The sequence below is a fragment of the Gavialis gangeticus genome, unplaced genomic scaffold, assembly GCF_001723915.1.
Source record: "Gavialis gangeticus isolate Ggan-Ray unplaced genomic scaffold, GavGan_comp1, whole genome shotgun sequence".
Classification (NCBI taxonomy): domain Eukaryota; kingdom Metazoa; phylum Chordata; order Crocodylia; family Gavialidae; genus Gavialis; species Gavialis gangeticus.
The window spans coordinates 8334166-8347976 of record NW_017728996.1 but is presented as its reverse complement, the minus strand read 5'-3'; the positions used below and the strand labels follow the sequence as shown (position 1 = coordinate 8347976).

At 45.6% G+C, this 13811-nt stretch overlaps 1 protein-coding gene across 1 annotated transcript in view; it reads left to right on the top strand.

The window, feature by feature from the left end:
• ALDH1A3 (aldehyde dehydrogenase 1 family member A3) overlaps window positions 1-13811 on the top strand; it is a 66335-nt gene that overhangs the window by 25531 nt on the left and 26993 nt on the right. Inside the window, exons 6-9 of the mRNA XM_019504000.1 lie at window positions 2785-2913; window positions 7025-7138; window positions 10569-10671; window positions 12580-12764. Of these exons, the coding sequence (XP_019359545.1) occupies window positions 2785-2913; window positions 7025-7138; window positions 10569-10671; window positions 12580-12764 (531 nt within the window). The remainder of the gene's footprint in view (window positions 1-2784; window positions 2914-7024; window positions 7139-10568; window positions 10672-12579; window positions 12765-13811) is intronic.

Here is a 13811-nt window from a genome sequence, read left to right as displayed (position 1 = left end):
CCCCCCCCCCACCATTTTGAAGGGTGGGCATGCTGATAGAGGAGATGCTGTGGCGCTTTAGAGTGGCTCTCAGAACTGCTTTAATTAAAGTGCCACCCCTCTCCCCCAGAGCACATATAAAAGTGCCCTAAAGGTACCACCATGCCTTGCCTTCTGCCTACCCAAACTCATGTGTCATTTCCTTGATTTAAGTAGAATTCTGCTTGGAGCATTGTATTAAATGAAAATACCAAATCAGGGTTAGTGAATTTTTAATAGTGAAAAGTTAGTGAAACTTTTCACTATTAAAATGGGAGCCTTTGAAAGGTGAAATTTAATATAGTCTCATCTGGTGACTTTTTTTTTTAAACACCCCCCAAACAAACGAAGTCAAAATAGTTTCTTTCACTTTGGATGCTTGGAACTAGAATAATACAATCGTAGAAAGTGAGGGTTGGAAGGGCCCTCAGGAGGTCGCATCTAGTCCAACCCCTGCTCAAAGCAGGACCATCCTCATCTAGATCATCCCAGCTAAAGCTTTGTCTAGCTGGGTTTTGAAAACCTCCCACCACCTCTCCGGGTCACCTGTTCCAGTGTTTTACTACCTTCCTAGTGAGAAAATTCTTCCTAATATCTAACCTAAACTTCCCTTGCTGCAACTTGAGATCATTGCTCCTTGTTCTGTCATCTGCCACCACTGAGAACAGTCTCTTTCGAACCTCTTTTGAACCCACTTCAAGTAGTTGAAGGCTGTTATTAAATCCCCCCTCAGTCTTCTCTTCTGTAGATTAAATAAGACCAGTTTCCCCAGCCTGTCCTCAGAAGTCATGCCCCCGAGCTCCTGAAGAATTTTTGTTGCCCTCCATTGCACTCTCTCCAATGTGTCCACATCCCTTCTGTAGCGGGGGGCCCAAAACTGCACACATGACTCCAGATGTGGCCTCCCCAGTGCTGAATAGAGGGGAATAATGACTTCCCTTGTGCTGCTGGGAACGCTCCTACCAATACAGTCCAGTATGTCATAAGCTTTCTGGGCAACAAGGACACATCGCTGGCTCCTATTCATCTTATTGTCCACTGTCACCCTCAGGTCCTTTTCCGCAGAGCTGCTGCCCAGCCAGTACTGGTGCATGGGATTGTAGGACTTTGCACTTGTCCTTGTTGAACCTCATGAGATTTCTTTTGACCCAATACTTCAGTTTGTATAGGTCTCACTGAATCCTAGCTCTGCCCTCCAGGGCAGTGGTCTCCAACCTTTTTATGGTGAAAATCACCTTTTGTAAGTAAAGGGCACCCCAGGATCTACCGCCCCACCCTCATTAAGCAATACTGAAAGAATCCTCTTACACTTGGGATTGCTTAAATCTCAATCAACTATTTAATCATTTAAGAAATGATCCTTCCAGCTTACTGAGACTTGCCTATACTTGGCCAGTGATACCGACCTTCCTTGTAAAGCACTTTGGTGCTTTTTGTCCACAGATCTCCTATAGCAGCTCAGCGTTACTATAACGTGCTGACTTCTGTTTTATCCAAAGTCGGGCTGCCTTGCTCAGTCCTCACATGTACGACAAGCACAGCCAAGGGGAGGGAATTTCCTGTCAGGTTAGGATCATGCTCCCATATTATGGGTTTGCTTTTTGTGCAGGTTTGAAACTTGAGACCTTGGCCCCATCCAGGAGGATTTGCAAGAGGTGGCCGGTAGTTGCTAACTTGGAAAAGTTCCCAGTTAGATGTGATGGAGTTTGTGGGGAGAAAAGTTGGTCCCCATATGGAAAAGGCTGAGAAATACCATTCTTTTGGATTTGAAATTCTGCTTTGTCTCTTGGTGGCTGTGCTGGTGTAGCGCTCATCTTGTAGACATCCCATTACTAATGTTAAGTGTGGATTCCTGGATTCCTAACGTACTTGGCTTCTTTGTAGATAACTGAAGGTCCTTGGCGTGAGTCTTGACAAGAGGTCCCCTTTATGGTTGGCTGGTTTCCATCCTCCCTAAAGCAACATTAATTATTTTTAATGAAGAAATCTATTCTGCTGCCAAGTGAACTCTCTGATTATCACCCTGAGCTAGTTTTTTCCACTTCTTGCTCAGATTCCAAGATATACAAATACGAATGACCAGGAATGAAGCTAAAGAGAGAACCAACATGAATGGGTTCTGAATCCTAAACAGGAATAAGAAAACTAGTTAAAAAGAAGCAAGCTCAAATTAAATACAAGTCCTTGAGATTCAGAGGATACTTTAAAAAACAGTCTTTATTTATTTTTGTGTTCTTAACTAGGAATCTTGCATGGATTCCATACTTCATGGTCAATACAGCAATATGGGAGAGAGCTAGAGATTTCCAGAAAGCAGTTTCATCCCATGCACCGTCACTGTTGTACTACGTGCATTTGTGACATTGCATAGCGTCCTGGTGGACCTGGAATTGATGCCAACCACAGGGTCAATCTATCACCAGCTCAGCTCGCACCTGAAAACCTGTGCAAAACAGGGTCAGAAATTGTCCTTAGGAATGGACTAGTTAATGCGAAGGTTTGCGCTCCCTAAGTAGGACTGGATTAAATTGGGTGTTGCTAACAACTTTTGCTGCAGGGAAAATCCTGGAGTTACGTGGTTTTTATAACCCATCCAAACACATTACACGCAACTGTAAGAAAATGCAGTGCTCTAACGGTGGATGTCCTTCCAACAGTGTTTTCTCTTTAGCTGGTAGATATCTCAGAAGCAGGAGGAAAAGGCTGCAGAGAGGTACATGCATACATGGCTTTTGAACACTAACTGGTCAATGTTTTGCTTTTCAGTGGAACTTTCCATTGCTCATGCTTGTTTGGAAGATGGCACCGGCACTGTGCTGTGGGAACACACTGGTTATTAAGCCAGCTGAGCAGACTCCCCTCACTTCACTCTACATGGGCTCGTTAATCAAGGAGGTAAGTAACCTAAGCAGTGTGTTTAGTAGGCTCGTGCAACTTGCTGTTCCCCTTTGGCGCTGGGGCCAGTTCAAAATCTGGCTGTAGCTCTCTTTAGCTCCCAAAGATCTTGTTGCAAACAAGACTTGAAAGTCTTGCAGATGAGAAGAGACAGAAAATGTGTGTGTTTCTCTCTCTTTCCCACCCCAAGTCCTGACTACTCTGTCTATCCTTATCGATTCATCCCCCTCTGTTTTATCTCTTCAATAATGCCTCATGTATGTAACAGCAGGCATTTGCTTCTTGCGGTTGTATGCAGCAGGCAAAGACTTGCAGTAATTTAAAGGGGATAAAGCAATTTGTGCAGTCAGTCGTGGTTCAAGTAGTTTGTTTCTAATACGGTCAGTGAGAATGTATGGGGTTAAGTTTTTTGCCACCTTTTTACTCTTCTGAGTGAGATTAGTCCCAGAAAGCCTGGGAGTGATCACAGAGCTGAATGCTACTTGGCATGAGGACTAGCAGCAGACTTCAGGCCGTCTGAATAGGAGCCCAGTCCTGCAGCTGTTTCATGCGCAGAACTCCCACTACAGTACCTCATTGCACTGCCTGTATGCAGATTTATAAAGGACCATGGGGCCCTTCCAGAGGCAGTAAACAGATGTCACAGTTGTCACGGTACTGGTTGACCCAGCATGCGTCCTGCAATGAAAATTGGTGCAATGCCTTTCAAAGCGGGTTTAAAGAGCAGGGCCCTGGTAAACTGACCTTCAGCCAGGATGGCTCTGGGTTTGGTTGGAGATTGGGGCTGTCTGGGCAGCGGCTGACAATCGGGTAATTGTCAAAACCCTGTGCCTGGCAGCTATGGCTGGGCTGCCTGGCATGGGTGATAAAAGGCTCCCTGCATGGGGTGCAAACTGCCAGGCTTTCCCTGCTGGGGACTGTAAACCTTGCCGGGAGCCTCTGTCCCAACATAAGTCCTGGGGGCAGCAGGGGGAAGACGTTCTGCACCAGCTCTCTACTCCTCCGCCGCCATGAGCAACAGATATTGGCCTGGCCCCAGTGCACCAGGACTTTTAAAAACCGCATGTGCAGGCCGGCTGCTCCCGCATGGCTTTCTGACATCCCTGGCACATGGGGACCCCATGATCAGGGAGCATCTCCCCAGTCCTGGGGTCCTTGTGTGCCTGGGATGTCTAAAAACTTTATACGCAACTCAGCTGAACTGCCTACACAGTTGTTAAAAGTACCAGTGCACTGAGGCCAGGGCCAACAATCAACTGAGTGTTGGGTGCTCGTGGCCTTCAGGAAGTGACACATGAGAACCCCAGGATCAAGGAGAGGCTTCCTGATCCTGGGGTCCCTATGTGCCAGGGCTGTAGGCTGCACTGCTTCTCTTCAGTGGCACATTCAGCCAGTGCACCATAACTGTAAAGATGTCCACTGTGATCAAGTGGGGCACGCTGTTGGTTAGGTGTTGGTCCAGCTCTTCTGGGCATTTGTGGTGTGACAAGCAGCAAAGATGTCTATACGCTTGCATATTGTCCCTCCATAAAACATTTTGCAATGCCACAAGGGCGATGTCCATTCACAGCCAGAATGTGATGGGCCAATCCTCATACTGTGGGGATCATACCCTAGAGCAGCTGGATCTGGCCCAGAGAGCTGCTGAGCTACCAATGAGCCAGGGAGACTCAAGGTCTGGATCTGGCATGGGGTGAATTTGCTACCCCTGACCTAGAGCTTCAACCTAGGATCAGTACTTCCACCTAGAAGCAGTACTTTGCTTACCCAAAGGATGCAGGGTCCGTTGGACTTGGGATTCAAGCTTGCCAGAACCCAAGCTTCACAGAGCAACACTGCAGGTGCTTGGTTCATTGTAGGACCAGGGGACCCCTGCACAAGGCCCACCCTTTGCATTTGAGATGAGGGTGAGATGCCAATTCCAAATCTAGTTCAGGGGAAAGGACTGAAGTGACAGAAAACCAACATGCTTAGGTGAGCACCCCTGGTCCAAAGCACTCAAGATGTTCAGTGTAATGTGGCATAGCTCAGGATATGCATCAGCCTGAGAGTTAAGGTAAGTGATTTCTCAGACCAAATGTTGGGGGTCCAAAGGTACCCAGGCCCTCTTTGCTACTTGGAGCCTGGGGAAAAAGACGGACTCATACCACAGTGTACTTTGTATAGTGCTTTCACATCCTAAACCTCACATGCCCAAAATGAAACAACTTTTTGGAGGTCAGAGGATTAGATGCAGAGATGGCAAAATGACTTGGCTGTAAGACTGGGAGTTGGGACCTATGAAGCCATATCTCTTCCCAGTCACCAATATTTAACAGCCACAGCTTCAGTAGCACTGACTGGGAGTCTCACAGAAACCATTTTTTTTAACAACTCTTCTACTTTGAATATGTTCCCTATTTAAACACCAATCTGTCCAGCCATCGCTAACAGTCAGGCAAATAGATTAAAAATGTGTTAAATGGAAACTGTTGATACGTTTGAGTCAAAGTTACCATAATATAAACCTAAAATAAGGGGATCTTCTTAAGTCATAACACATGGCATTGATAACGCTTGGAACTGATCTTTTTTTTTTTCCCCAATTAACAAGCTGAATTAACTTTAACTCTTTGTACTGACCAAAGCAAAACTTCTGGCTCTCATGTGCATGTCTGAGGAGGGTGGGGAATGGAGGATAACGATGTCTGTTTTTTTGGGGTTGATCTGAATCAAAACTTTGCTTCTCTCTGCTTCTGTTTGGCTTCCAAACCAAAAGGACCTACTGCTCACACCTCTCTTCATGAATTATTTTCATGGGACTTGACCAGTCCAGGTACAAAATCTATTTACCTACCTTTTGTCGTCACAATGGCTGTGAAAAACCAAATTGTTCGCGTCATCTGTTGCACCAAAAAACAACTACTCAAAGATCAATTGCAATTTTGCAGGGTATCTTGCAAGTTGATAATTTCCCTTTTTTCTCCTATACTAAATAAATATGAGTCTCACTTGATCGATCCAAAGAAGCCTGTAAGTGCAGGTGTCTTTCCCTTATTAGCCCTAGAAAGCCGTGTCACTATTGACAAGAAAGAAAGGAAACGGAGCGATGACTGGGTGTTATGCGAGAAGGTTGTTTGCCTGCATTTCCCAATCAAAAATGGAGTGTAGCCAACTTGGAAATGCGTGCTGCTCTGAGGGGTGGTGAGTTTCAGAGAGCAGAGAAAGCCAGACTGGCTGGGCCAAGACGCTGACTCCTGTTTCACTCAGATTTTACCAAAGTTTGGCCACTTGTGTTTTTTGGCAAAAACTACTAGGTGGCAAAAAAATACTGTAAGTGTGGTGGAAACTGGCACAGGTTTCTTACCATCTGTGCTTGTGTTCTTCTCACTAACACCATCCTCTCCTGGTGTCTTATTGACTGCTTTAATCCCTCTGGCCCCTGGAGAACCACAAATGTCAACTTGAGGATCTTTCCATTCAAAACAAACTTCCAAGAGCCAATTGTTTGCCTCCGGTTACCCATTGACTAGGGCTGAGTAGCTGGCATGGAGGGTTAGACTTGGCCAGAACACTGTCATGTAAAAAGACCTGCAAAATTTGGGTACACCTATACTTGCCTGCCAACTCCAGATACTATGTAAGGGTGTTTGACCTTTACCGAATCCACCTGGGAGCAAACAGATCACTGGGAAGTGGTCTGGAAAGCCCTTTTTCATGCGGGATTGTCTGTTTGTCTTTGGTAGACAAATGTGTAGATACTGTGTGCTGCTTACAGAGCTAATGTTTTGGAGTTGATGAGCACTTAGGCCTGCACTTGATCGTAATACGAGTGCCCTCTTGTGGGTAAAATCAGGTGTGTGTGTGTGTGTGTGTAAGTGTTTACAGGAGTTGGCTTTTCATGATGACTCGAACTCCCTGGGGCAGGTTATAACTCCTTGAGATGCTTGCATGGAAAATAATAAAGGCATGCTTTGTTAGTCTGATGGAAAATAAACCTTTAATAGTAGCATCATGCAATTAATTTAGTGTGCTTTGCCTCAGATCCAGAATAAGCATACCGTTTAGTGAATGCTAGGAGGGATTGTAAGTAGTCCTTACTACCCCATTTCTATGTTTGATTCCTTTCCAGGTGGGATTCCCTCCAGGTGTGGTAAATATAGTGCCAGGATATGGCCCCACAGCTGGGGCTGCCATTTCTACCCATCATAACATTGACAAAATAGCTTTCACTGGCTCCACCAAGGTAGGTGATTGATTTCTTCTCAAACTGGCCTTTATCTTTGCTGAAATACAATGTTTATTCTCCTAAAACTGGCTGTGCCTGCCAGACTGAGCTGTTGTAACTTAATGCGGTTCTGTGCCTTCAAAGAAACAGGGTTGGGGATTGTATATAGATTTTTGCAGAAGTGCCTCAGCACTGGCCTTACTCCCCTGTGCCTACCACCACCACCACCACCAAAGGGTTTGCCATTGACTTTTGTGGTCATAGAATCAGGCCAATCTGTAATGCTTTTGAAAATCTCACACGCCCATCTTTGTAACTTTATTCTTGCCACTTTGCCAAGTCTTTGGAAGGCTGTCACCCACTAATGGTGCTTGTAAGAGAGCTTGGTCACATCAGAATGATTGAACACATCATCTAAACCATGCTGTAAATAGCCAAAGTCTGAGTGACCAATGTTGTCCAACAGGTAAAGTCCTGTTTACCAGTAAGAATATTCAGAAACACTTTTCTGCTGTCCTGTTAATTGCAAACTACCTACTAAGTCTTTACTGCTGTGTCTCTGGGCTTGCTAATTTTGTCATTGACTTAATTGGGATAGTTAGTACCATCACCTTCATCTAGTCTTCCTTTCCATTAAATTTGTAAGAGATTAAAATATCACATTAAGGGCATGTCTATGGTGACATTGCTACGGTGCTATGCTTTAGTATTTCCTTTTGGAAGTACCGAAGCACCGCACTGCACTGTGCACATGGTGCACGGTTGGATTTTGCTGCTACGCTCCTGTAGCAGTGCACTAAAATGGGGCGAGTGTGCCACTATGGTGATGTAGCTGCTGATCACGTGTAGACCCATGTGATTGCTATGTTGCTGTCATACGCCATATGGCGACGTAGCGCATTGCTGTGTGCCGTAGGGCAACGTGTAGATGCACCCTAAGAATCCTAATTGGCTGTAGGTGCAAGATAGAGGCACAATCCTGCCTTGGTCTCCCAGTGCTTTAATTTGTAGCTAGCAGTTTGGGGGAGAATAGATGGTAACCCTTGGCCAGTGTTGAACGTATCTATTAAATGGCAATCATCAGTTGCAAGCAATCCATTTGCTGAATTTATTTGCAGTTTCAGGGAGGTTTTGAGCAGGGCACTGGCCAGCAAAGTCTGAGGGAGGGCGAGAGCAAGTTGCAAATGGATCAAATCAAAATTTGCCATTCGGTGTGAATTTCTTCCTTCCCTCCCCACTCTGTTTTGAGTCTCTGCCCATATCATACTGCAAGAAAATTTATACCCAGATGTGTCTTCACTTGCTACATGACCAATGGCAGCACTCAGATAAAGGCCCAACATTTTACGTGAGGTTCATTTCCTACCATGCCACATGTTGGACATGTTTGGGATTTCTTCCACTCCTTTTCCCTGAGTACAGGCATCCTCACTGAGCGATCCAACCCATTCATTTTGACATTCACCACATGCTTATTATAATTTGCATAATTATGACAAATTGCTCCGTGCCTCTTGCCTCGTTCCCCAGCACTAAAGGTACCTCTTGCTTCTGACACTCCAAAGGCAGCCAAATGTTTTGCATTTAACAACAGTACCATCTAGTGGCTATCATAGATGTGTATATTACTTTTGGTTGTCCCAGAGAAGTCTACTGAGCATACTTATTTCTACACAAAGACTGCCAACCAAAATCCATAGCATGCGGATGTTCAGTATCATTTGCTGCGTCATTGGGTAATATATCTGAAACATATACACATTGTTAGGTGGAAATATTGATTGTTTTAATTTTCACAGCCCCAAATCTTATTAACTTAATTTTTTTTAAAGAAGTCATTGAACACTTTCTGGACTCACTTCTCATAAAAACCAAAACAGACACAGTTGAGAGAAGTAGTTTCTCCAGTGCTTTGCTCTAAGGGTTTGGTGAAATGCTGACCCCACTGGGAGCGTTTGACCAACACTAACGTGTGGATTTTGGTCCTGGTGTTTTGCTTTCGTGATTTGTGCGAGTGCAGAATGACTTGTGAGGTGCTCGGCTTCTACATTTAATAATGGCAATTTAAGTAACTCAGGTAGGTATTTCTAATCAATTTATACCTTTGGTTTTCATGCACTAGCAAACTGCTTGCTTTTAAGTGATTGTGCTTCTGTCTGTTGTTACAGAAAGTATCAGTCTTGGATTACCTGATATTCCCTTCTCGCTTCATGCTTTTCAGCAACGAGTTCAGTTAGTTGGCTGATTTGGAACAAAACTACCATATTATGCCTTAATTAATTTTGTCACAAGGTTAACAGTGCACATTAGTTTCCATGCTGTTACTGCTATCTCGAGGGATAGACTGGTAGGCTGACAGGAACACCATGTCCTGCCAATTGGCAAACCAGATGACAAAAGAATGCAAACACGTTTTAAATGACTCTCATTCAATGTAACTGAAACTCTTTTTTGGTCAGGATTGTCTTTTGCTGTCAGGAAGAGAGGCTAGAAACAGAGGACAAATGGTTTGAAATGGAAGCAAAGCATTTTAATTTTAGACTGACGGACTTGCTGAGAGAATCTCATAGGAAAAATGTACAATGAGGAGGTGGTTTTGACTAACCTGAAGTTGATGGACAATTAATTATAATTATACCCCTTGTTCTGTAAGAGATGATGACAAAGCAGCTGTATCCATACTTTAAGCATAAAACTCACTGCCTCCAGTCATGATAGGTGTTGTCTGATGGCAGAGTTACACGTTACACTTAGATGATACCAAATCTGTGGAGCGTTAAGCGGTATTAAAGTTAGAATCTAGCATGAGCAGTCGTGTTATGGGTTAATACCGTTTCTTGCCTGCACAACTCTGACTTGCCACTAGGGGGCTGCAAACAGGGGAGTGGCTAGAAGCCAGGACACTTGGGGGAAGGGACTGGGAGCAGTGTATCCTGGGATGCTGGAGGACTGCAAATTGCTCATTTTATCTCCATGAAACAGACTGAGTTGGATAGTATGGCCCAGAGTTAAACCTTGCCTGAAGAGGCGAAACTTGGAGAGGCTCAGCAGGCAGTTGGTACAAGTTAATGAGCTTTCACATGTAAATGCTTAGTATGATCTAAGTGTAATGTGTAACTTCACCCTGAGAGATCTTGCTATTCCATAATAAGGTTTTCACAGTGAGTATGTACTGTACCTGTTCAGTTATGGTGCCAGACTGGCTCCTTTCTAAGCCATTTTAGTGCATTTTGTCGCATGTGAAGGAATGGCAGCACCAGTCCTATAGGCCTATAATATGCCTGGTGGTGCCCCTGTTTCGAGAGCCAGCAAATCCAAAGGGACTGGCCACCTTGAATGACCAGACCTTTTCCACTGTTGGCAGTTTCGGAGCCTGTTCTGCCCTTCCTAACGTAGCTCTGGGGTTTGTCTGAGGAGTAACTCTGTTCCCTGTGTATTCCAATGACAGGTTGGAAAACTGATCAAGGAAGCTGCCTCTAAAAGCAACCTCAAAAGGGTGACGTTGGAGCTGGGAGGGAAGAACCCTTGCATCGTCTGTGCAGATGCTGACTGTAAGTGCTTCTTGCATTGCAATCCCACTGTTAGTATTTAGGGACCACTGTGACAGAGTATAGCCCAGCCTGCTGCACACTGGACAAGCATGTTATGCCAGAGGGTGTGGTAGGTCTCCCTATACCAGTAAGGCTTTCTTGTAACAAAGGGTAGATCAATATGAAGAGGAAGCAGACTAACACTGCCCTCCCTGCTGGCAGCTGGCCCACTTTGCTGAAGTGTCATATCCATACACTCCTGTTCTTCCTGTACCACTGTCTCTGCCAGTGCTACAGCACCCACTGACTTGGCCCTTCAGGGTAATCAGGCATGACATTTCTACCAGGGGTGGATGGGGTGCCTTTTGTTTGACGGTCCTACAGACATGCACATCTATTGCCCTGCTGTAGGCAGACAAGGCTCTTTGGGTAAATGTGATATCTTTTATTAGGGTTGTTGGCTGTAGCCATGGTGGTCTAAGGACATAGGCAGATGAGGTTCTTTGGGTAAATGTGATATCTTTTATTAGACCAACTAAATAGTTGGAAAAATTGTTCTTTGCAAGCTTTCGGACACAAACGCCCTTCTTCAGGCATTGGGCGGGTCTGCTGGTGTTTTGTGTTCTCGTGGGTGGAGTAGAAACCAATACAGCCTGTCCTGCTGTACGTATTTGCAAAGTATGCAAGATAAAAGTCACTAACACATTTCCCCTGGGATGATGCTGTGTAGGTCTATAGTCCGTCACAGCTCATTTGAGTTAATTGCCAGTTGTTCCCAAGACAAGCAGGTCAGGCTGTGTGCTCTGCTTGGCCATCTACCTGCAGAAGGGCAGCAGTGCAGAGAGGGCTACATGTGTCAAGGGCTGCGTTGGTCCTGGGTTTGGACAATTTGGCCAATGAAGACCACTTCAAATGAGATGGCTGTTTACAGGCTTGCTCAGAGAAGTTGCAGCTACTTCCCACCAAGGCAGCTGTTTCTGCAACACACTTGCAGTTGCAGGTCACCTGCAGAAAACTGGGTTCCCACCAGTTTGAACCTAATCCAGCAGGCCCTTGTAGGGCAGGGCTGTCCAACTGATGGCCTGCAAGGGGTTAAGTTGCAGACCCTGGGCTCCCACCTGGCCACCGTTCCCTATTTCTCTGGCTCCAACAGCAGCCAGAGTTTCTGGGCTTTCCCTTTGTCCTCCAGCTGTCCTTCCCATCTGTGCAGGGGGTGGTGCAGAGAGCCGAGGGTGAAGCTGGGGCTCCGTGATTGCTTGCTGGCACATCTGTGGGGTTAGGTATCTGCAGTGCATGTCCCGTGGCTCACCCTGGTGCTTAGAAGTTGGACGGTCCTATTGCAGAGGATCTCAGAAAGTGAAACCATAGGTACTAGCACGAGCTGCTAAGTCAGCCATTGAGCTGGACACTTCATCCCAGAACTGTGTAACAGTGGGGCTGCTCAAGTCCCTAATTGTTACACTGACAGTGCCCCAGAAAGGTTTGACTTTTAAAGCCATAAAGGTACCCAATGGTGATGGATTTCAATAAGAGTTGATGACCTATGTACAGGGCAAGTCCCACCTTTCCAAAGGCAAGGGCTACAAACTGCCACCCTGGCTGGGCCTGCTTGTGGAATAAGGCATTGCTTAGAGGGAACAAGCCTGACAGAATGGGACTGAGCACAAGAGGAGAGGTGGGGCAGGAGAAAATTGGACACAAGGGGCTTCTTCCTCATGTAGGAGTGAAAGGTTCTGGTTGGAAAGCTGTGGGGCTCTATCTTCCACTGTAATTTATGGGTGGCCTTGAAGTGGATTTCAAGGAGGTTTTGAGATCAGGAGAAGAGCAAAGTGGGAGATGCAACAAGGCTGAGCATGCACACTTGAAACCAGGACTGAACACTTCCACAAGCATCCTTGCTAACCTTCTTCTGAACTGCTTATTTTTCAGTGGACTTGGCAGTAGAATGTGCCCATCAAGGAGTTTTCTTTAATCAAGGCCAGTGTTGCACTGCTGCCTCTCGAGTATTTGTGGAGGAGCAGATATACCCAGAATTTGTCAAGCGCAGCGTGGAGTATGCCAAGAAGCGACTGGTTGGAGACCCGTTTGACGCCAGGACTGAGCAGGGGCCCCAGGTAATTATCTGCCTGAGAATCATCTTGTTCTCCTTGGGCATGTATTATTTGCAAGGGCATGTGGTCCTAGTTGAAGTCCTCACGGGTGACTAATAGATCGTGTTGTTTCTCTCTTCTAAACATCAATTAATCACGGCTGTTGACATGTCGGCCTTTTACACAAATGTATTTGAAGCTGGATGATAAAACCGGCTCCAGAGCTGGATTGTCTTATTGTATAGTAATACAAACCATATTGCAGGAGCTATATTGTGTTCTCTGGGTAGAACCACATAGCTGCAGAGAGGTTGTTTTCCAGCTAGATGACACACCAGTGATTCTCTCTACTCTCCACAGATGTAGTCCGATAAAGTCAAAGACCGCAGCCCAAGAAACTCGTGTCCCTAATGCTCAGAGATCCTGGGAAGAGACTTCAGTTGAGTTGCGGGAAGCGGGGAGAGAGGATAGCAACCTAAATGGCAGTGCAAAGATTTCTTGCTCCACTTTCCCCTTTTTCTTTGCCTTTAGGAAAGGGTATTTGTCATTCTCTATCATCATCTAGCTTAGCCACTTTGTTCAAAAAACCACTCAGCCAACTGCTCTGCAGAGCTGGTGCTTTGGCAGAGGCCAAAAAAAAAATCCCTCCAAAATAATTCTAGGTTTTGTTCCAGATCTGGAAGTCTGGCTTTTTCACTGTTAATCTGAAAGTCATAGGCTCTCCTTCTAGCAGCTTAGGGTATAAAGCAGACAAGTTTGATGTCTCACATCGGGCCTGCTTCTACCAGCTGCTCTGACTGTGAGTACTGACTTATTTCAAAGGGACTACTTGCATGAATTGCAGGGATGCTGTGGAAGCTACTGCTGAAAGCAAGTAAAACTAACAGTAAAGGACAGACATTGTTAGAGCATCCCCTAATGGCGAGTCTGCTGGGGCTACCTTCTGGTACCTGCTCTCTCTCCAAGCAACTCTGCGAACACTCAAGTTTGTAAGTTGCTGTTAAGAGTCTGGCCAAGCTTCATAGAACCTGGCAGATGGAGGGGCTGGTATCGAGGCCGGGGGGATGATCA